A 25,051-nucleotide genomic window follows, 5' to 3' on the forward strand; every position below is an offset into this window, starting at 1 on the left:
CCTCCTGCCACCACCTCCCATTTCCCTCCCCCTCCCCCATCAAGTCCCCCTCCCTCATCAACCCGAAGAGCAATCAGGGTTCCCTGCCCTGTGGAAGTCCAAGGACCACCCACCTCCATCCAGTCTAGTAAGGTGAGCATCCAAACTGCCTAGGCTCCCACAAAGCCAGTACGTGCAGTAGGATCAAAAACCCATTGCCATTGTTCTTGAGTTCTCAGTAGTCCTCATTGTCCGTTATGTTCAGCGAGTCCGGTTTTATCCCATGCTTTTTCAGACCCAGGCCAGCTGGCCTTGGTGAGTTCCCGATAGAACATCCCCATTGTCTCAGTGTGTGAGTGCACCCCTCGTGGTCCTGAGTTCCTTGCTTGTGCTCTCTCTCCTTCTGCTCCTGATTTGGACCTTGAGATTTCAGTCCGGTGCTCCAATATGGGTCTCTGTCTCTGTCTCCTTTCATCGCCTGATGAAGTTTAACTTTAACATAGCAAAATTACATATAACAAAACAGTTATCAAGTAAAAATTACAATATTTACATCTATTTTATCTTTATCATAACTAAGGAAAACTATAACTAACTATTCTTCAACTCCATCAAAGACTCCAGAAAGATACAATATTACCTAAGCAAACAAGAAATAAGCAACTTCCAAACTCTAGAAATGACAGAGACATCTCGCTGCCTGGACAGTCACCCAAAGTTTCTCTGTACCGTTGGGGCATCCATCTTTGGCCTACAGGCCCATAGTATCCAGAGACATTTCCATGAAGCAGGAAATTTCAAAGGCAGTTCAGTCACTATCTGCTGTGTCCTACAAAATGTCTCACAGACTCTTTCATGAATCAGGAACCCCGAAAGATCATCTCACCTTTAGGCAAGTTCTCTCTCTGTGGGTTCTCTGTGTCCAGTTTATGCAACAGTCCAGGCAAGAGCAGTTTCTTGCCCAAATGTCTATCAGACTCCATAAGGTGTATCTTCGATGCCCATCTTCTTCTTTAAGTAGATTGGTGCTGCCAGGAGCAGACGTGTCTCATTGTCATGAAAAACCCTAAGTTATTAAAACATTAAATGCCATATTCTGTAGTCTTTGAAAGACATGAGAATGTCTATCGGAAATATATCTATGCACATCTAAAAAAATCTAACTAACATGACTACAAGCTTGATTATTATTAATGATTATCCATTAACAACCTATATACATTACGTTTTTAAATGAACTACACAATCACAATACCCTAATCAATATCAGAAATATATATATATATATACATATAACAAAATTGACCTTAAATTTATATCAATAAAGTCAAAATCATACCGATGCAAATTATTCATATCTATATCATATCCCCCTTTAAATGTACAAAGAACATTTATAAACAATATTTGGGATATGGGCGCAGTTATTTCTCTCCAAACTGCTTCCTGCTGTATAGGGGCGCTGTTAATTAGGTCTTTTATGGTGTAACCTGTCTGTTAGGTTCATCTCAGTCGGCAGTTGAGTGAAGTAATTTTTTGAAGGTGTTCACAGCAACCCTTCAGGAGGGTGTGGTCCATCATACCATATTGGGATAGAAGCAATACACAGGGTCTCATCATCTGTGAAAACAAAAGAAGAAACTCCTTTCCAAAGCATCATGTCCTTAGATCCAAATTTTAAAGTCAAGGTATTTTCAAAATATCTATGTTGGATTAGTCCATCAGCATTTATAAAAATATATCTTTTAGGGGGCTGGAGAGATGGCTCAGTGGTTAAGAGCATTGCCTGCTCTTCCAAAGGTCCTGAGTTCAATTCCCAGCAACCACATGGTGGCTGACAACCATCTGTAATGAGGTCTGGTGCCCTCTTCTGGACTTCAGGCATACACGCAGAAAGAATATAGTATACATAATAAATAAATAAATAAATAAATAAATAAATATTTAAAAAAATATATATCTTTTAGCATCTGTTGCTCCTTCCTCATCATTCAAACAATTCAAACAGAGCATAATAGCATATAGTATCAAGATTCTCATTGTGTTTTCCATCTTTGTGCGGCTTTATTTTAACCTCTATTTCGTTTATTTTTACTTTTATTTTATATTCTCTGTATATCTTTGTCCTGGAATAACTCTGTAGATCAGGCTGTCCTTGAACTCTCAGAGATCCTTCTGTCTCCGCCTCCAGGCATTGGGATTAAAGGTGTGTGCTACCACACCTTGAAGTCACAGAGGTCAATCTCCCTCTGCCTCCCAAGTGTTGGGATTAAAGGTGTGTAGTACCATACCCAACTACTTTCTTTCTTCCTTTTTTACTTTTAAGAACTTTAACTTTTAGCCTGCATATATTTTTAAGCACACTGTAAATCATTTAAAGGTTTTCTTTGTCTTTGAATCTCTCTTTACTGTATCTCTCTCTTTTTCTGACCACACGAGCCTTTAAATTACTGAGCAATATGGGTAGGATTAAAGCCGTGGCTTTGCCAGCTAGATCCAGCCCATTCGTTAGCTTTCCAGCCTCATGGTGGAGGTACTGCTGGAGCCATTTTTATCGCAACTACTCTATGGCGTTTCAAAGTCCCTGCCAGCAAGCAAGTTGCAGCATTCTGCTCACAGATCACACTCATTTGGACTGACTGCCTGAAAGAGTCAGAGTTTGCCCTGGCAGGACAGACCAGAGAGCCAGCATTTTAAATAAAGCAGCACAACTTTTTTCCTGCTACGGCTGAAAACAAACAAGCATGCAGTCAGTTTTTATCAATACCGTTTAAGTGTTTCGTGGCAGGACCACTTAAGAGCTGCAGGGTTTGCAGTTAAAGCTGAGTCGGGAAGCCTCTCTTAGATGCGAGCGCTTGCTTGCCTCTAGCAAGCAGAGCAGACCCGAGAAATTGCTGCTTCCAAGAAGCCATGCTGTACTCTATTCTTTCCCAAGCTTTCTCAGGCTTTCTGTGGATATAGTTGTCCACACGTTGGGGGCCATTCTGTAGTGGAAGCTGTGGGCTGCATTCCTGCCACCCATCTCCTGGCCGCCTGGCTAGCTTATGCCCCAAAATAACAACACACAAACTGTATTCTTTTAAACACTGCCTGGCCCATTATATCTAGCCTCTTTTAGGCTAATTCTCACGTATTAATTTAGCCCATTTCTAATAATCTGCATAGCACCACTAGGTGCGCTTACTGGGAAAGATTCAGCATGTCTGCCCTGGTGGCTGGCTGCAGCATCTGGCTCTGAGAGGAACTGCCCTGCATCTAAGCTCACTTCCTCTTCCTCCCAGCATTCTGTTCTGTTTGCTCCACCCACCTATGTACTAACCTATGAGGCCAAGCAGTTTCTTTATTAATTAACCAATGACCTCCTTCCACCACTTCCCCAATCAACTCCCCCTCCCTCAACAGCCGGAAGAGCAGTCAGGGTTCCCTGTCTTGTGGGAAGTCCAAGAATCTCCCACCTCCTTCCAGGTCTAGTAAGGTGAGCATCCAAACAGCCTAGGCTCCCACAAAGCCAGTACATGCAGTAGGATCAAAACCCAGTGCCATTGTTTTTGACTTCTTAGCAGCCCTCATTGTCCACTATGTTCAGCGAGTTGGGTTTTATCCCATGCTTTTTTTTTAGACCCAGTCCAGCTGGCCTTGGTGAGTTCCCGAAAGACCATCCCCATTTGTCTCAGTGTGTGGATGCACCCCTCGTGGTTCTGAGTTCCTTGTTCGTGCTCTCTCTCCTTTTGCTCCTGATTTGGACCTTGGGATTTCAGTCTGGTGCTCCGATGTGGGTCTCTGTCTTTGTCTCCTTTCATCACCTGATGAAGGTTAATATCCAGGAGGATGACTATATGTTTTTCTTTGGGTTCACCTTCTTATTTAGCTTCTCTAGGATCATGAATTATAGTCTCAATGTCCTTTATTTATGGCTAGAAACCAAATATGAGTGAGTACATCCCATGTTCCTCTTTTTGGGTCTGGCTTAACTCACTCAGGATAGTGTTTTTTATTTCCATCCATTTGCATGCAAAATTCAAGAAGTCATTGTTTTTTACTGCTGAGTAGTACTCTAATATGTATATATTCCATACTTTCTGCATCCATTCTTCCATTGAAAGGCATCTAGATTGTTTCCAGGTTCTGGGGTAAGGGGTACACTCATCCATTGCTGATGGGAATGCAAACTTGTGCAACCACTATGGAAAGCAGTGTGGCAGTTTCTCAGGAAATTTGGGATCAACCTACCCCAGGACCCAGCAATACCACTCTTGGGAATATACCGGAGAGATGCCCTATTATACAAAAGTATATGCTCAACTATGTTTATTTGTATTTTTTTATAGTGCTAGAGATTGAACACAAGCTTTGTGTAGGCTAGGAAAGCACTCCAATAATACACTATATATGCTAGTCTTTAGGTTTTTTTGAGACAGGGACTTGATGCATAGCCCAGGTGGCCTGGAATTTGTAATCCTTCTGCCTCTGCCTCCCTAAAGCATGTGCCATCATGTTCCCCTCATATGTACATTTACTTTATGTAAATTTTGAGTATTCATAATAGTGGTAAAAAGGAAGAAGAAAGATTCCGTGAGAATTTACTTTCATATACTTTATAATGGACTGCTCATCCGTTATCATATACATGAAATATTTTCATATATATATATATTCCTATATAGGGTTACGTACCTAAAATAATGTATGCTGTACTTCAAGGGTAAGTTAGGATGCTTTCCAGATGAAATTTTACCTTTAAGCTCTATATTCATGTAGGAATTGAAAGCTTAATCCTTTCCTAATAAAATATGGCCCCTTATCTTCCATGTTTCCTCCTTTATTATACTACAAGTTAAGTCACACACACAAAATGTGAATTCATTCTACAGGACCAGATATGATTCTGTTTGAAATACAAGTGCTGTTTTGTCATAAGAACCAGAACTTAAAGGTGTTACATTTTATTTAAGTGTGTGTAGGGTACAATTGTGCCAATATTGGAATTCAGTGAGAAGGAAGGAAGCCCTTGGGGTGATTTTTCTTTGGGAGATTTTAATTCTCACCTCAACTAGTCATCAAATACTCGCTGTCTGAGCTGAGCCTGGTACAGAGTGGCTCTGGTGCTGAGCAGGTACTGATCCTTCTGCTCTTCTTTCTGCCCCTCTGTCTTCTCTCTCATTTATCTCCAGGTCTCCCTTTATATCAAACCTACAAATGACTGCAGAGTCCAGTTTAGGGCAGCAGCAGTATCTGAACCTCTTTTCAAGACCTACTTTAAACTTACTAGAATCACTAGAAATTTTCTATTGAAGGGACTTCACAAGATGGCTCAGCTTGGTGTGCAACCATGAGGTCCCAACTTCACATCCCCAGCACTGACATAAAAAAGTTGGTTGTGGCAGCACCCAACTGTAATCCCAGCACTGGGGAGGCAAAGGCAGGTGGATCTCTGGGACTGGTTGGCCAGTCAGTCTAACTAAATTGTTAAGCTATGGGTTCAGTGAGAGAGGAGAGCAGTTGAGGAAAACACCTGATGTAGACCTGGCTTCTACACACATAAAAATTTCAGTTGTGTGTTTTTTTCTCCAAAGAAACATGCAGATGTAGAGGGGCTGGTGTGTAGCTCAGAAGGATTATATTGGCCTACCCTACATGAGACCCTGGATTCAATTCTCTGCACACGTAGGAACAACAGAGAAAAATATGGAAACTAGTAGACTTTTAGAATAATTGTCTATTAGAACCCTGACATACTTTGCAGGTTAGTTGACTCAAATGCCTGATTGAGGGATAGGCAGTTTTCTCAAGGTTGTCACTCTTTAGTGATAAAGAGGCTTGCAGGTTTTTTTAAACCACTCTTTCTTAAGTTTGTGTTACAGTAGTAGTTTTAAAAATGGAGTCAAATATTAAATACAGATTGGAGACTCTACAACCTCTGATTTTTCTGTGAAAACGTTATTAGAAATTTGAGTCTTCAGTCCTGGGTATTGTGTGACCTGCATTTGCTTCTTCCAGCCACCAAAGGAAATATTAAGCTGAAAAAAAATCATTGTGGGTTTAGAATACCTGCTGGAATCCAGTCAATAGGTAAACCTACTGCTGAATTGGAAAATGGTCTTATGGAGGCCAAAGATCAAAGAAGCTTTAGGGGATGTTCTTGGGGAAACATGAACCACCATGCCCAGCTAAATTCAGAAGAGAAAGTAGTTCCTTCCAATAAACACTTATTAGGTTTCCTTAAGGAGTACAACAGGTCAAAAACCTGAGTCAGTGTTAAGAACACCTAATACGTGTTCAGTGGAAGGCACTACTTTCTCTTCTGAATTTAGCCAGGCATGGTGGTTCATGCCTGTAACACCAGTTACCTTTAATATTTCTGCTAAATGAGATGGGATAGAAAAAAGATGATAGACTGTTACTTGTAAGTATAACCCTAATTTATTTCATTGTTCCAAGATTATTGACCTTCTGTGGAGTGACCCCAGAGGCAGAAAAGGCTGTTATCCAAATACAAGCCGAGGAGGGGGCTGCTACTTTGGACCAGACGTTACTTCCAAGATTCTTAATAAAAACCAGTTGAAGATGCTCATTAGGTCTCATGAGTGTAAACCCGACGGGTATGAAATCTGTCACGATGGGAAGGTGAGCTGGCATCATGACTGAAATCCTCATAGCCATCCTTGCCACAGCCTGTTCTTCTCCACACTGTGTTGTCCTACCTAAAAGGCCAAGCAATGTCTTCACTACTTCCAAAGAGAAAATAGAGACTGAAGGGGCTTCACGCTTCCTTATCCTTAGAAATATTCTTCCTCCATCTTCACTACTCCCAGAAGCAGAGATTCTGATGTGTGAATGTAGTAATTACTCTTCTCAGTGTTATAACCAAGTGACGAGAAGCAGCTTAAGGAAGGCTTTGTTTTGCCTCCCAGTTCGAGAGTATAGTCACATGATGGAGAAGACACAGTGGCAGGCCACTTGTCATATCTCAGGTGACCAGGAAGTAGAGAGAGATGTTGATGCTCAACTTACATTCTCCTTACACCTTTTTTGAAACAGGGTTTCTCTATGAAGCCCTGGCTGTCCTAGAACTAGCTCTTGTAGACCAGGCTGGCCTTGAACTCACAGAGATCCGCCTGCCTCTTCCTCCAGAGTGCTGGAATTAAAGGCACGAGTCTTCCTTTCCCCCCTTATCCCCTTTTAGTTCTGCCCAGGACGCCATACTAAGTGGTGGCGCCATCCACATTCAGGGAAAATCTTCCTCCCTCAATTAATCCTTTCTGGAAATGTCCTCAGAGACACACCCAGAACTGTGCTCTGCTCAGGAATGTGATCTAGTTGACAGATGAAATGAACCATCACAAGTGTATATCACAATTGTACCTCTTTCAACTCAGTACTCAAATATATCACTTTAAACCATAACAGTGACACTAAGTATTCTTGTGCTCTCTCTCTCTCTCTCTCTCTGACACACATACGCACACACACTTCATTTTTTACTAATTGTAAGCCAGTTCTCACAATACACAGTGCAATTCCCACAGACTGCACTTCTCCTTACAAAGCATATCCAATCCCATTTTCTCTCTTCTTTTGCACATTCCCTGTATAGGACAGAAAACACACACACTGCACACTTTTTTCAGCTCATTGAGGAGGTGATCTCTAGCAAGTTGCTTACTGTAATCAGTTTAACTACTGCTATCAAAATGAAGTGTCTTGCTCTCCGAGTATGTCAATAATTCTAGAAGAGAACTAAGAAACTGGATTTTATCCTCGGGTATCCTAGGATGGTTCTTTTTGTTTATCTTTATCGTGAATAGAAGCAAGTTACAACGAATATGGAATCCTATGGCATTTCCTTCTACTCTGATTTCTTAACTCTATTAATTCAGTTTTGGCTCATACTAACACCACAAGATAAATAAGCAAAGTATTATTTAGAATGTATTTGTAATCAGAAAATAGCCGTGGTTCATCTGAGGTGACATCCTTATTAGACCAGAACTTCCCGTCACCAGCAAGTATTATCTTTCTATAATCTACCTACCATGCCTCCCAGGCTGACTTCTTCCTAAGGTACTGGCCACAGTCCCATTATGTCTCTGCTCTTAAAACACTGGATTCGTCCAGCTCTGAACCTTCTAAATCACTCAGTTTGTGCAAAAGAAAAAGCATGAGCTTCTAACCAAATTTTATTTTGAACCCACAGATATCACGAGGTAAGAAAATATGCAATTTATCTCTGTTGAAAATTAGAATTTATGAAACTTAACATTAAAGATAATTCTAAGATCTGGCACTATATTAGTGTGTAGGAATTCAGGGCCATACCTGGGGCATTGGACGAAAAGCTAGGAGTTAGTAATGGAGACACCGACTGGAGACTTTTCCTTCAAGGGAATCATATGAAATCATGTCAGACCCAGATAATTTGCAGATTATGAGGTGTTTTTTTTTTTGAGAATTGAGCTATTTCTGGCTTATTTTGAATGACCTTTTGAGAATTAACTTAATGAACTTGATCCTCTTTTTCTTTAATCAGGTCATTACTTTATTTTCTGCTTCTAATTATTACGAAGAAGGCAGCAACCGAGGAGCTTACATCAGACTAAGTTATGGTACAACTCCACAATTTTTCCAGTACCAAGTAACTAGTTCATCATGCCTGAGCCCTCTTCACCAAAGGTAGATAGCCCTAAAAATACTAAGAACTGTATTTGTGTCAGAGTAGAACCAGACCTGAGTGACTAAGAGCAGCTTTGCCATTGAAGTTTCTAGCCTTTGTTGTTATCTGTTTCTTTAATTCTTTTAGTTTGTGCTTCATGTAGTTTTCGGTTTTGCTGTTAGGTTCATTATCTTCTATCATTAAGAATTGTCCCCCTCCCTTAGCTCTAGATTTTAGTTACAGTTTCTAGTTACCCTTTTCATCTAATGTCTAGTTTGTCTCCTATTAGCATGACAGTCTTCATTTTGAAGCCTCATTTGAGTCTCATAATCCCTGTCTTTTTAGTTGTTTACTTAATTTACTTACATATGCTGTTATTATTCATATTTTCATCTGTCATTTTATCTTTTTGATACATAGCCTACACTTTGTAGTAGTGGGTTCCACATTGAAAATATTTTTTTAAAAAGTCAGTTCTATAAATGTACAGACATTTTTATTATCATATCCCTAAATAATATAATACGCCAACTATTTGTATTAAATGGAATTATAAATACTCTATAAATTAAGGTATATAAGAAGTTGTATATCAATTATATGTAAATATGGTATCAGTTTATTTAAGGAAATTGAGAAGCCTTAGAATTTTTTGTGTGACAGACACATAGTAACAAGAACCTGCATTGTTGTTTCCAGATACAGAAGTTTGCACGTTTTGTAAATATTGATTGAGAGCAACACTCCTATGTACAGTGCCTTCTGTCTAATCATATGTAAACACATATACATATCCACAGTGCAATGTTGGCTCAGCCAGGATCCACCTTGCATACATGCTTAAACAAATGACTTTCTAACCAGAAATCTTGTGTCAAGGGGACTTTCCATACATAGGTGGATAGCTCTTCTTAAGAGACAGAATTTAGGTAGTGCACATCTTTCTAAATGGTATCAGCATTGTTTGCAAATGACAGATTCCAGTGCTCCAAATTAGGGGTTAGTTCACTGTGACCCAGGAACTGGGAGTGGAGCCCCTCAACATGCCTTTAAGTTAGGAAAGAAGTGAAATTATCAAAACATGGGGAGCCTCCTTTGCTTCCCTAAGAACAAAAGTCACAATGAAACCAGATCACTTTCTTCATAAAACCTAAATGATAAACCCAGCAATGACCACATGACAAAATTAGGATCATTCAGTTTCTGAAAATCTATCTTTTTATTTGTTTGTTTGTTTGTTTGTTTGTTTGAGTCAGGGTTTCTCTTTGTAACCCTGACTGTCCTGGAGAAAAGCCCTAGATTTTTTTCATTTCTCTTTTATTCTTTTCTTATTTTATTTTATTAGATTTTTTAAAAGGCCAGTCCAAATTCCCACTTCCTCCTCTCCTCCTATTTCCTCCATACACCAAGCCTTAGATTTTTAAAATCTATTTTGTATCCTAGAATCTACACTCTGTGAACACAGAAGATGTCTGTATCTCAGAACTCTTCTGTTCTTCTGTTCCTCCTTCAAACTCATTTATTATAAATGATTGAGGTAGAAGTTTATGTTGAGGTAGTTAACTAAGTGTTCTAGCATTGATCAAAGGATTGTCTTTTTTACTAAATTGTTCTACCTCTGTTGCCATATCTGTTTTTATAATAGTTGGATCTATTTTTCGAAGTTCCTGTTATGCTCTACTCATGTACATATTTTCTTTTATCACAGTCAGAATGGCAGAGTTTTCTGTCAGGACTGCCAGTTTCCCAATAAATGCACATAGACTTAATATTAATTATAAATGCTCAACCAATAGCTCAGGCTTGTTGCTAGCTAACTCTTACAACTTAAATTAACCCATATTTCTTATCTATACTCTACCATGTGGCAGTACCTTTTTATTTAGCATGGCATGCTCATCTTGCTTCTCTCCTTGTCTCCTGGCAACTCAACCCTGCTTCTTTCCCATGCTCTCTTTTTGTTTGCAAGTTCTGCTTAACTTCTACCTGCCCAGCTATTGGCCATTCAGCCCTTTATTAGACAAATGAGATCAACAAATATTCTCAGTGTACAAAAAAGATTATTCCACGGCACTAATGTAATGGTAAATTTTGGTATCTCCATGGATCTAATCTACATGGGAAGTAGAAAAAGACAAGATCTCCTGAGTAAATTGGTAGCATGGGAACTATGGGAGAAGGTAGAAGGGGAAGGGGGAGGAAGGGAGGGGAGTAGAGAAAAATATATAGCTCAATAAAATCAAGAAAAACAATTTAAAAAAATTTGGTATCTCATACAACAAGTTCCTTTTATCAAATAATTATTCAATATTCACATGACTCTTTCAAATTCCAGAAAACTCTATCTATAATCTTAAAAAAAAAACAAACAAGAAAGTATTTCTGTGGCTGTTATAATTGCTGACCCTGTGAGAATGTGAAACTGGATCATAAATGAAATACAATAAAAGAAATTAACAAAATGGCTGAGCATGATGGTGTATGCATGTAATCCCAGCACACAGGAGTCAGAGGCAGGAAGACTTTGGATTGTAGGCTAGTTTAAACTCTGTTTAAAAAAGAATTTTCAGGTCATCAAGATGGCTCAGCAGGTAAAAGCACTTGCTGAGCAAGCCTAGTTAGTGCCTTGTGTTTGAGTCCTGGAACATACATAAAGGTATAAGGAAAGAACCAGCTCCACAAAATTGTCTTTTGATCTTCACACATATACTGTACACAACTCCCTCACCATATCAAGTTGTCAAATACAAAACATAAAATGTCTAAGAAATGAAAAAGGAACAATATACTAATACTACTAATAATAAATTAATTTTTCAAATGTTTAACAAATCTGCAAAATATATACACAAATATACTACATTTACTATCTAGCAATATAGTATGTATAAACAGATATGTGGTAGAAACTGGTATGTGGTAACATAGCACATTAAAATTAAGTAGAAGCTAATGATTTATTTAAGTTTCACTGAAATGCTGTTTTCTTAACATAGGGTGAGTGCTATGGAATGCAGTGCCTTCAAGATATTGAAAGAAAGAATGCTTTCACGAAAAACTGATCTCATCAGTGCTTTCCAGCTCCGTGACTATGGGAGAACAGGTAATAACTTATCATTTCTTAACATTCTGGCTATATACAGAGCAGGTTTTCTTCAATGGGATTTTAGTTCTTCTTTGTTGTTAGAAAGGAACGATAGAAAATAAAGAATCCATTCACTAAAAAAATATCAGAATGTATCTCCTTTTCAGTAAGCTTCTTCAAATTTAAGAAACTAACAGCCCTGAATTAGACTTCTCTTCTGGAGGATGCAGAATCATAACGTGTTTGTCAGCTTCCCAGTATCTTAGTCTCATGACTACCATTCTTTTGAACAATTATTTGAGCTTGGTATAGAGGCATGTGCCTGAAATTCCCAGACTGAGGCTGAGGCAGGAGAATTATGAGTATGAGGTTAGCTTTGGCTACACGGAGAGATTCTGTCTTTAAAAAATACAGTCATAACAAAAAGATGATTTGAATCATGTGTGGAAGCATGAAGCAACAATTAAGCACCAAAGGCTAATGTTGCTCTAGCAACCATCCTGACATGAGATTCTAGCACGGTAGAAAGAGAGAAAAGATGAATTTTGGATTTGTGTGCCTTCAAAGTGACTAAAAAATGTCCCCAACTGCCTCTTTGAGGAGAACATCCTTAATTGTAGCCATTGATGTATTCAGAGGTTAGCATCAATTAGTGTGAGCTTGCAATTAAGGCCTGACTACTAAATAAATGAGGTGACCTGTGATGACTGAGAGACAACAACGACAAGAACAAAACCAAGCAAATAACAGAACAAGTTTCTCCCAAGGAAACCAGCTGTGGGAATTGTCAAATACAAAATAGAAAATACCTAAGAAAGGCATGGATGAGAACCGCGGATATGTGCTTGAAAGATCTGAACTATGATATGGTTTGAAGAAGTATCAAATACTTACAGCACTATGTTTATTAAAATAAAGAGGAAACAGCGCTGGTGCTGCATACCTGTAATGCCAGCAGTTGGCAGGTGGTGGCAGGAAGTCAGGAATTTGAGGCAAGCGGGGCTACATGAGTCCTGGCCTCAAACCAAAAACAAAACCCAAGAGAATGAGTGTTCGTAATGACTGTGTTTAAGAGAAGGTTAGCATCAAGAATTAGATTGAGAGCTAGGAACTTCCAAGGCCAGCCTAAACTGTATAGTAACCCCCAAGGGTAGCCTGAGCTACGTAGTCACTCACACCCCATCTCAAAAAATTATTATGGACAGCAAAAATGAACAAAATATATAGTCAGGATCTAAGTCTATCATTTATCAGGACACAAGGAAGGAAAACTAGAGAGAGTGTAAGGGAGGCAGACTATATTTAACACGATAATGCCTACAGACCCGTGATAGAGGGTCTGTAGACCCTAGAAATCAAGAGGAACAATGATTCTCAAACAGGATAAATAAAATTAAATCCGCACTCCCATTCACTTGTAATGAAGATGCAGAGGGCATTCAAATGCAAGCAGAGAGGAAACACAGATTGCTAAAAAGACACAGCAGTTAGACTGATAGGCTAATCAGCAACTGAGAAAAAAAACCAGTAGATAGTGGATCATATAAACAAAGATTGAAAGTTATATTTAGAAAAATAGCATGAAAACATTAACAGAAACACAGCTGGAACTACTCTGTTAATAGCAAAGAAAGTAGATTCTGAGGAAATATATGTTACTAGACATGAAAAGGGACACTTCATGATAGCAAACATTTAATTTGCCACTTGAATTTGTTCTGCATGTTTATGTTCCTACTGATATAACCTCAAAATATGTGAAACAAAACTGACAGAGCAATGAGCAGAAATAGAAAAATTTGCCATCATAATGGGAGACTTTAATATTTCTCCTTTAGTAACTAAAGAGACAGGCCAAAGAAAATGCCCTGACAAGTGCTACAGTTCTAGATAATCTGAACATAAAAATTCCTTTTGGTGGCACACTCCTGTAATCCCAGTCAGCACTTGAGGCAGAGGCAATGGAATCATTATTTTGATGCTAGCCTGTGATATAAAACAAAAACACACATGCACACACACATATGCACGCACACACACGTGCACACACACACACGTGCGCACACACAGAGACACTTTTGGAAATGAGAAATGTACTTCTGAATAATTCTTAGATCAAAGAAGAAATCATAGTAGAAATTAAAATACTCAAGCTGAATGATAATGTAAATTCACATGTAAAGTTTACAGAATACAAATTACAGAAACATTGATCATTTTGAATGCATCTAGTTTAAAAGATGAAACTGTTATCAACTAATAAGAAAATAGTTCTTTGAAGAAACTAGTAAACTTGATAAAACAGAGAGAGAGAGAGAGAGAGAGAGAGAGAGAGAGAGAGAGGAGCAAGCTAGCACACAAATTAGAGAATACATATTCAAGTACAAATAACCAAGAGTAAGATAGAAAGAGATGCTATTATGAAATTTATAATCATTAAGATCATTAGATACATTATGAAAATTTATCTAGCAATGAATTAGAACTTTACATCAAATGGACATAGTCCTAAAATAAGTACGTCCACACACACATTCTAAACAGAGACAGAAATAAACCAAAAAGCTTAATGACTGTAACTGTTAAAGAAACTGAATTAGAAAATTCGAAAGTTTCTATAACAGCTTCATTCAGCATGGCAGCAGGCATTTAAGAAAACAAAAAAGTAATTTGATCCTCTTTTCTAAAGAACAGGGACAGAGTATTTTAGGTCAACCTAACCTTTGGGCTTAAACCTAACAAGAATATGGAGAAGGACAATTAAGGGCTGATCTTATTGATAAATTTATATAAAAAATAACGAAATAGTCAAATATTCGAATATCACAACCAAGTTTGGCTTTTGCTATGAATACTAGGAGTTCCAAACCAGTCAGTGTAATTCACTATTTTAATAAAGATATCCTATAATGTACTTAAAAACAATTATTTGGTATATTTAACCATGTTTTATGGTTTAATTTTATTTAAAATTTTTTTAGGTTTTCAAGACAGAGCTTCTCTGTGTGTAGCCCTGACAGTCCTGGAACTCACTTTGTAGATCAGTAGCCCAGGCTGGCCTCAACTCCCAGAGATCTGCCTGCCTCTGCCACCCAAGTGCCTGACTACAAGGAGAATTTCTTTCATGTGACAGTAAGATTTACAGAACAAAAACTTTCTTTACTTATTCTTTACTTGATGTGCTAGAACCTAGTCAGACAGATCATGGAGGAGAGGAGGGGCCCTCAGTCCTCAAAACCCCCGGTTGTCACTAGCTCCATGAAGGAGCTTGCGCTTTTATTTTGTCAAATTTGTACCAATCATATGGGCCTTTGTTGTTGCTGTCAGGGAGGATTTCATTGGCGCAGTGGGCTTTTTCTATGGAGAGCATTTTGGGGCTGAACTTACCATGGAGATCTCTGAGTTCACACCTGGTACACATAGACGAAGATGGAAATGCTGACTACATGTCCAGCTTCCAGGATGTCCACATTGAAAAGCCTGTCAAGGAGGTGAGTGACATATTAGTTCCAGCTAAAAATCTGACTCTGTCACAACACCCTTCGGTCAACCTCTAAGCAACTTAGTGCTTTCAAAAATTAGGGTTGGAATTATCTAATGAATGGGAATGACAGTCTCAAGAAAGGCCAGAAGGGAATCTCCGCGGAACATGGTGAGGAGGTTGGGAAATGTGTGTATTCTCTGTAGAACAGACAAAATAAAAAACCCAAAAGCTTTGTAAGCAAATCTATGTCAAATTCAGGTGTTGTCCAGAGCAGCTGTAACAACATCACCACAGTCTCTCATGAAAAATACCACCCAAATACTCAACATGCATGTACAGACTTGCTGACATGCCTTAGAATATGCCTTAAAGTATTAGAAGATATAAAATATCTTATTAAAATGACAGTACCACAGGGACACTGATCAGATCCCATCTAACTAGTTAGCAATTCATCAGTTATTAGTTAGAACACAGCAGATGGGAACCTGGGTGATCCTCTGTAGGGAAGATGAGAAGAACAAAGAGAATCATGTAGGCTAGATGTGGAAATACCTCTAGGAAGAAGGCCTTGGTTGCTAGCGACCGTTTACCATGGCAATTCAGATCATAGGCTTCAGCACAGAGGGGTTAAGATCCAAATATCACTACCTGACCTCTGGGAAAATTGCTTTATCTTTTTCTTTTCTGTCCTTATTCTTTAAGATTATAGAAGATGAAATGGAACAATCCCTGTAGACTTTTCTGTAGATTTGCAGCTGTTATTTCCTGCTGTCGTATTGAGTCTTTGTCCCTGTAGAACACATGGGCAAGTCTTTAATCAGACTCAGAGTGGTTAGGCCAAGGGACAGCTTGCCTTCTCATATAAGAATTGGTGGTCTTAAGACCTAGTTCAGTAGTAAATAAGCCCAGCATGCTTATTGGATTTATCCCTCAGCACCATAAAGAGATAAAAAGAATTTATGAGCTTATTTTGTATTTGTTGCATTTGCTGAAATTATTCTGTATTGGGTTTTTTTGGTGGGGGGGGGTGAAAACCTGTTAGCTCAAAGAGACAGAGAAGCACCCAGCCGACCTTCCTCCTCTGCAGATGTCCCAGAAGGCTCTTTCTCCTACTCTGTCTCCAACAAGCCTCCTCAAACTAAAATATCCCTCCCCTCTATTTCCTGTGCATCTCTCTGTTCCTCCTCCTCACTCCCCTGTAGTCTCTATTGTTTTTTTCTATGTTTACTTCCTGTGAACTGGTTGCTTGCTCTGCCTCTTGACCTATGATTGACTTTATTTATCCTGTTTATGATATTCATGAAGGAGGCTCTTGGATGAAAGGTGTGTGCTAGGGCAGAGGGACACCACAACTAGAAACAGGTTTGTCCAGCAAACACAATGCAATCTCCGGGTTCGCAGTGTGATCAGATGTCCTGTAATATTTCTTTCTTTTTGTCTAAATTAAAAGGAAAGGACTTAACTCTATCACAGCTAAACTATTTGCAATAATGAAGGTATTTCTGCCAAGCTTTCTACAATGTGCAGTTACTTGCATTTGGTAGTCCTTTTTCTTATTCAAGCTCGTGGGAACTCATCACTGACAGCCGTGGAACCTCCATGGGACCGAACTAGGCCCTTTGCATGTGGGAGACAGTTGTGTAGCTTGGTCTATCTTAGGGGCCCCTCTCAGTGGGACCAGGATCTATCCCTGGTGCATGAGCTGGCTTTTTGGAGCCCATTCCCTATGGAGGGATGCCTTGCTCAGACTCAATGCAGAGGGGAGGAGCTTGGTCCTGCCTCAACTGAAATGTGGCAGACTTTGTTGACTCCCCGTGGGAGGCCTAACCCTTTGGGAGGAGTAGATGAGGGGTAGGCTGGGAGGGAGGTGAGGGGGAGAGTGAGGAAGGATGGGAGGGAGATTGGTTGGAATGTAAAATGAAATTAATCCTCAGTATTCTAACACTTAAAAAATCTTGATTCTAGCTGGAATCTAGTCTAATTGAAACTCTGTACAGATACCGATCTGACCTGAAAATCATATTTAATGTCATCGACACTGATCACTCAGGTAAGTGAATGTTGATTGGCTCAGGAGTAATACTGAACACCGATTGGTTCAGGAGTAATACTGAACACCGATTGGTTCAGGAGTAATACTGAACACCAATTGGTTCAGGAGTAATACTGAACACCGATTGGCTCAGGAGTAATACAAAACAAAGGCTAGTTTGTTTCTTTGAGTTCAGGACTCAGTTTTCATTGATTTCCTTCTTTATCCAACTTGGGGAAATGTAAAGAAAAAAATAAACGAATATTTAATATTATTGGTCATTTAGTTTGGCTACAAATTCTGTACTGGAGACCATAGAGTTCTCCAGAAGCCTTTATAATCATTGGTCTCACTGAATAGCTCCTTTATATAAACCACCAGCAGGGATGAGAAAGACTTGCACTTGCACTTGATCGTAGCCACAAGACTGAGAACCAATTAAAGATGATTCACTTTCTGCTGTGTATCTTAGTTCATAGGAAAAGAGTGCTGATTTTGTTTAAGGGATTGAAAACTCAGTTTTGATTTAGCTTTAACATATGATTACTGATTTTGTGATTTAAAAAGGCAGGGCTGGGAATATAGCTCAGTTGTAGAGAGATTGCCTGTTGTGTATGAGGCTCTGGGTACCATCCTCAGCACCCTGCCCCTAACCTCTGTGCAGAGACATCTGAGTGTGAAAAAGTATCAATAATGATCCAGGAAAATAGATTATTGCATATAAAAACAGCACCCATGGGTTTACGAGATGACCCATCAGGCAAAGTTGCTCACTGCTGACCATGATGATCTGAATTCAATCCCTGAGACACACGTGGTAGAAGGGTGGAAGGGGGAACTGACTCTCAAGTTGTCCTCTGACCTCAGCATGTACAGTATGGCTTAGGCTGCACATGCGCGCATGCACACGCGCACACACACCCACCACCACCATCATCATATTGACTCTCGGGGTACTTTCTCGTGCTTTAATGTTGCTATCTCTTCTACCATCCTTCTCTGTATCTTGTCCCCTTAGATTTTAGTTTATAGAATTTCTACACCACTCTCATCCATATCCGCTTACTAGTTCTTCACCTGTTACTCTTTTTGGCATTAGCATATTCCCAGGACCTTGGTAGTTGCAAGTAACATACTGTTTCTTACACGTATGATCTTATTCTTCTGTTTCCTTCAGTATTTTGATTGTCAGGCATGCTAGTGAGTTTGTAATTGGGACTATTCAATCAGTGTGGCTTCTCCCCTACTCTTTTAGGGGGGTCTTAACATTAGCACTTAACTTTCTCCTGTTTGCTTTTAGGTCTAATCTCCTTGGATGAATTCCGGACCATGTGGAAGCTTTTCAACACTCACTACAATGTTCAAATTGATGATTCCCAAATTGATGAGCTTGCCAAGATAGTGGACTTCAACAAAGATGGAAACATAGACTTTAATGAATTCCTAAAGGCTTTCTCTGTAGTACATAAACATGAGAAGCCGCAGAGCCATCTTGCTCAAGATGAACAAAAACTTCTCCCAGCCTCTTTGAAAACAGCTGATCCCAACCTCTAGTCTTAACCAGGACCTTTGAAATCCATCGTAATCAGGCAAAGTAGACCCTAATTCATAGAACAAGCAGATGCACAGTGTGAGTGTTGGCAGTCCTTAGCAAACCACTATTGGTAAGACTAGGTTAAAAATCTGTTGATGAGATTGACCTCCAGTGTTGGGATCCGTACATGGCCTGTGATGAACTGGCTTTGAGCCTGCTGGTTTTAGATCATACCTAACCAGGAGACTGGAGCAATTTGGAAGCATACTGGAAGGAACCCACAGAGCAGGAGGGAAAACTATTAGGTATAATATCTATGAGTGGCTGAGGATAAGAAGAATGCTAAACTGTTATTAAAATAAAGCATTTCCATCATCAAACTGTCATCATTTTTGGAGATTCCATAACCAGCGATCTTCAGTTGGTGGGGGACCACCTTCAGGGATGAGGGTCATATCAGAATCTTGAGAGAGACTGTGAGACCAACAACAAAGCCCTTATTTTTTATGTTTGTTGGAATTATAAAATAAGTATATTCAGATTGAGCCCTATAATTAATGTGGTTTGAGAACCTGACTGATAAGACAGGGTCTTGGTTATATATACTACAACTTACTCTGCTGTTCTGATTGCATACCAGACAATTAAGTTCTGTCTAAAGCTTAGGCTATGTTTCATTATTTTTACAACTTTAGAACTTCAAGATCGAGAAACAATCCAGATCATACAAGTCTGCCTGCTACATATATCAGAAATAATGCATGAATTGTATCAGATATCTTTTGAAATGAATATCTAAACTTGTAGAAAAGCAAAAGAAACTCCCAGAGGCAGAAAAACAGTCTAACGGAAATCATGATAATTCTAGCATCAGATAAGATAGGTATTAATGCTGTTGTAAAAATGTAATTTTCACCTCAAAGAACAAATGATAATTTATTTAAATATGTATGGTCATGCCCAGAAACCTGTATTGCCTCTAATTCTATGTTCTAACATGGCAACAGTTTTTATAAATCTTTACAGTGACAGAAAAAAGAAAATCATGCATCAAAACACATTAATACATTGGTAGAAAAAAACATCAGTTATGAGAGTTATAACAGAGTGTGGAAATCTCCATCACAGACCTCACACAATATAAGAGATACTGTTAGAGTGGATTGATGGAAACTAGTGCCCTTCTAAAAATAAAATAAAGTGTTTGTTTCATTAATTTTTAAAGTTAAAATATAATTACATCCTGTTTCCCCTTCCCTTTCCTCCCTGTAACCCCTCCCATGTATGCCCCCCTCCCCCGCTCTCTCTCGGATCCATGGCATTCTGTCAAACTTAGAAATGGGCAATGAATGACTTTTAAAGGGACTGAAAATAGCCCCAAATAATTTGACTTGGGCTGAAACATTTTAATTTTCCATAATCACGAAACTAAGTCATTTGACCTTGTATAATCTTTAACACAGGTGCAGCTCTTTTTCCCTTCAGTTCACAATACAAAGAATATTATGGAGAATTTTTAAAAAAAGATTATTACTAAATGCAAAGGGAATAATTCACCATGAAGAAAAAATAATTTAGATGTATATGCATCTAATCACAAAGCTTTAAAATTAATACAGAAATTTGCACAAGTGCTAGGCTAAACTGATAGAGAAAGCTTTGTGATATCTTTGTCAACAACTTGTTATGGAAATATAAAAGTATGAAATATTGGACAGTCTAACTAACCTGATGCATCATGTGAGTATAAATGCATATGTATGTATATACTATATATAGATATGTGCATGTGCAAACATTTCTGGAACTCAAATCAACTTTTGAAATGTAATTTTTAAGATGAACTCTAAAGAATACATATTTTAAGCACACTGGAACATTTATAAAAACTGACCACAAAACAGATCACAATTACCAATCAATGAGAAACATATTACATTCTCTGGTTCTAATGCAATTAAATTCAAAGTAACTATGCCCAAGGCCCTAGGTTTGAGCTGCAAAAAAAACCATAAAAAGCTAGCCATATTAATGAAGACTAAAAAATAATATAAGACTCGCTGAACATAGCAGACAATGAGGACTACTGAGAACTCAAGAACAATGGCAATGGGTTTTTGATCCTACTACAAGTACTGGCTTTGTGGGAGCCTAGGCAGTTTGGATGCTCACCTTACTAGACCTGGATGGAGGTGGGTGGTTCTTGGACTTCCCACAGGGCAGGGAACCCTGACTGCTCTTCTGGCTGACGAGGGAGGGGGACTTGATTGGGGGAGGGGGAGAGAAATGGGAGGCGGTGGTGGGGAGGAGGCAGAAATCTTTAATAAATAAATAAATAAAAACTTTAAAAAGAATTCTGTAACTTTACGCTAAATCTTAACAACAAAAACAACAGCAACAAAAATAGCTTCTACATGAAAAGATTTCAGTTGCTGAGACAAAATACCCTGGCTGAAAGCATCACAGAGGAGGAAAGGGTTTATTTGGCTTACAGTTTCAGCTCCCAGTTTGTCTTTTCAGGGAAGTCAAGGCAGGAAATCAATCAACTAGTCACATCACATCACAGTCAAGAGGAAGGGAGAATATGTACACCCCTGCTTGTGTCTTCTGGCTTTCATGTCACTTTCTCTTGTCTCATATAGCTCAGAATCCTCTGTCTAGGGAATGGTGCCATCCATAATGGGCTGGGCAGCAGCTATGAAAACAAACCTGAGGTCTTCAACTTATGTGTACAAAACTCCTTTCCTCTTATCTTATATTAAAACTGACTGATAATTTAGGGTTTGCAAAATGTCTAAAACCTCAGGCCATCTCTGATGACTGTTTTTTTTTGTTATTTTGTGAATATCATTTGGTCATTTATTCTCAAGAGTTTTTTCTAGCATCCTAGAAAAACCATTAGGTGTAGTTGATCCTCATGCTCAGATCTCATATTTACAAATTGTCCTGCTCACTAAAACTTATTCATAATTCAAAATTAATATGTGTAATTGTCATGTGCAAAGGTGGTGGAAAATATGGGTCAAATGCATGGTTCCAGTTGAGGTCAAACATGGTGACACTTTGCCTTTTTGTTTAAGTTTCCAGACCGTAACCAAGTGTCCTTCCAGAGATAAACTTATGCATTGCGCTTTTCATATGTGTGTGTGTGTGTGTGTGTGTGTGTGTGTCTTTTCTTAAAGAGTTTACTATTGAAAATGGCTCCCAAGCTCAGTGGTGAAGTGTTGCCTAGTATTCCCGGAGTAACGAAACTGTGAGGTGCCTTATGGAGCAGATACATGTGCTAAGTAAAAATAATTCAAGCATGCGCGATAGTACTGTTGGCATGAGCTTAGTGTTAACGAATCGACAATACACAGTAAATGGATTATATTTAAAGAAAAATACTTGTAAAACAAGGTATATATTGATCAGTTGATAGAAATGGTAGCTAAAGCCTGGCAAGAATCCAACTCTATATTTCCCCAAGGAGCATTCTTTCAGTATTTGCTAATCCAGTGTTCATTTAGAATACTATGAATAATGAGAATCAAGTGGGTTCTCTGAAGATTTTCTTTTTTTTCTTTTTTTTTTGAAATTTTGCTTTTCAAGGTCATTTATCTGCTCAATTCACTGCAAATGATTGGGGCTATTTGTTGACTAATATATTTGTTTGGGCTCATTTGTAATGACACTTCCGTCATATAGCAAGATCCTACATGCGTGTGGCTCATGGTTACCATCCACTGATCTCTGGAGCTGTTTGCTTGCAAATGCTTCATGTATCCAACACTATAGGTTTATATTTTTCTTGCTTTCTGGTAGCATGAACCTTGCCGTCACCTGACTTCTTTGACTCTTTTTGGTCCTTTTGCCTTCTGTATGCACACTGGAATCAGCTTGTGAAGTTTGTAGAATGAGCTAGTGGCTTTTGATAGGCATGTCACCATTTACAAGTTAGCCTTTACTGTAGTCACCCTTCTTGCTCAGAAACACGACATAGTTTCCAATCATTTTAGAATTTGCTCACCTATCTTAACAAAGAGTTTTATGTCATTTCCTAATCTTTAAAAGTGATTTATGCTGAGTAGGGGTGCATGGGAGGCTTTGGAGAGAAGAAAGGGAAGGGGAAACAATGTAATTAGAATCTCAAAAAATAAATAAAAATATTTATGCCAAGATATACTATGTAAGTTTCGGTATTCTTCTTCTTCCTCTTTTTACCTTTCCTCCACACAGAGTTCTATCTTTAGAGTTTGATTCTTTTCTATTCTCCAGTTACTGTATGTGTTTCTTGTATGATCTGTGTGTGTTTGTGGGGGAGAACCTAGTGATGTGTTTGTACTGTGAGCATACACTTGATCAGGCTGGGTTGTTCACTTGTGGGCTTTGTAAGTTTTCATCATGAACTCATCATTAGCAGAGCGTTGTTGCTGTTGCTCCACATCTTTGGATGTCTGGAACAGTCCATGATATTTGGGATGTGGGAGCTTTGCTTCCATGTCTTTGTTCGACTTGTTCCCAGGGGTATCGGTGTTTAAGGAACTGTTCTTACGTAACTTTTTAGTCTGAAGTCTCGGGATTCTGTGGGTAGAGTGAAAGCGGTAGGACTTGTAGTCCTGCGGTTTTAAATTCTCAGAGAGCTTTTATTATTCTCCCACCCAAAGCCCAGTTGCCCTGTGTGGTCTCTCTTGTTTTTAAATCTTTTCATAAATAAAATAGTTCTTTGAGGTCTTGGCTTTATGTGAAGTTCTCAGTTTAATTCTCTACCCCCTAGAGCCCAAAGCCTCATTTCCTGTGCCTATGTAGGGGTATTGAATCCCAAACCCCTGGGTTCTGGAGACAAACACCCCCTGTTATCTCAAGCATTCGCTCTTCTGCTTTTTCTTTTTCCCTTTTGTTTCTGGTACCTGGGGCTTGGCTTTTTATTATTTGTGAGCCTAGTTGTACATTTAAAATAATCACAGGAGGTTTTACTCAGTGTAGCTAGGTGATTATAGTAAAAGGATTTTCATGTTGTCTGAGTTGCTATATTACTAGCAGTGATAGAGTTTTTGTATTCTTTAGTGTGGGCTGCATTCTTAGTATTTGTTCATAATCTTTAGACTTCATATTTTTTATCTAATGATTAAATCTTAGTAATATGCAATGCATTTGGATTATATAAGTGTGTCATTTATTGGAACACAATTTCAAAATCTTGGTAGGTCTACTGAATTTCTGTAACAGTTTTTACATAAGTGGTATCATATTTTATATTTTTGAAAAAACAAGACCACCCATTTTCTCTTTTCACTTTGCTTTCCCCAGCATTAGCATGGTCCTCATTCATTTCTCTTCACATACAGAAGCAGTATTAACCCACTATAGGACTTTGCATATTTTTACTCTCTGCACATAAATCTGTATAGAACCATTTATATCCCCATATATGTGTATATTCATATACACTTGAAGACAACTGCAGAGTTTTTATTTTGTGCTGCATTGAAAACGGAATTAGATAATTGCTTTTTTGCATTCTGCTTTTACTATTATAGGGTGCTGGAGGCCCAGGGAGCTGTTCCAGTTCCTGCTCTTTTATCTTTTGAATGATAATATATTTTAATGTGCCCCCCCCACACAAGTTACTGTGTTGAAAACTTAATCTCAAAATTCAGATGTTAATGGTTTTTAGAGAAAGGGCTTCTGTTAAGTAGGCCGAATTAGAAAAGGCCATCAGAGTGAGGGCTTTATTATGACATTAGTTAATTGATTAGAGGAAGAGAGACCAGCTAGGACAGGGTTTCCCTGCCATGTGCTGACTCCTGCCCTGTTAGAGGTAGCAAGAAGGCTTGTGCCAGATGCTAAAAAGACTCCAAGGCCATACTCTTGAACTTCCCAGCCTTCAAAACCATGTCCCAAATATATTTCTACTGTTTCCAAATCATCCAGTTTCAAGAATTTTGTTCTAGGCAACAGAAAATGGATGAAGATAAATGCACAAGTCATCAGTATACTGCTTAAGGAATTTCTACACGCAACAAGCACGCAATTGAGGAAACAGAATCTTGTGCTGTCAAGATGACTAAGGGAATAAGGGCATTTGCCACCAAGCCTGGTGACCTGAGTTTGATCCCTGGAACCTACATGGTGGCAAGAGAGACCTTACTCTCCAAATTGTTCTCTGATGTCCACATGCACATGGCATGCGTGTACTCACACACACACACAAACACATATACAATAAGTCAATGTGAAGATAATTTAAAACAAAATAGAATATTACCAGTGTCAAGTTGAGAGCATAGGCCCCAGCCCCTCGC

At 38.8% G+C, this 25,051-nt stretch overlaps 1 protein-coding gene across 1 annotated transcript in view; it reads left to right on the forward strand.

Annotated features, from left to right (window-relative positions):
- Positions 1-19,039, forward strand: part of Ppef1 (protein phosphatase with EF-hand domain 1) — a 99,660-nt gene extending 80,621 nt beyond the window's left edge. The window contains exons 12-17 of the mRNA XM_057759943.1: positions 6,418-6,603; positions 8,507-8,649; positions 11,626-11,732; positions 15,042-15,205; positions 17,167-17,251; positions 18,534-19,039. Coding sequence (XP_057615926.1) covers positions 6,418-6,603; positions 8,507-8,649; positions 11,626-11,732; positions 15,042-15,205; positions 17,167-17,251; positions 18,534-18,787 — 939 coding nt within the window. The 3' untranslated portion in view covers positions 18,788-19,039. The remainder of the gene's footprint in view (positions 1-6,417; positions 6,604-8,506; positions 8,650-11,625; positions 11,733-15,041; positions 15,206-17,166; positions 17,252-18,533) is intronic.
- Positions 19,040-25,051: the final 6,012 nt, after the last annotated feature.

This window comes from Chionomys nivalis, chromosome X, assembly GCF_950005125.1.
Source record: "Chionomys nivalis chromosome X, mChiNiv1.1, whole genome shotgun sequence".
NCBI lineage: Eukaryota > Metazoa > Chordata > Mammalia > Rodentia > Cricetidae > Chionomys > Chionomys nivalis.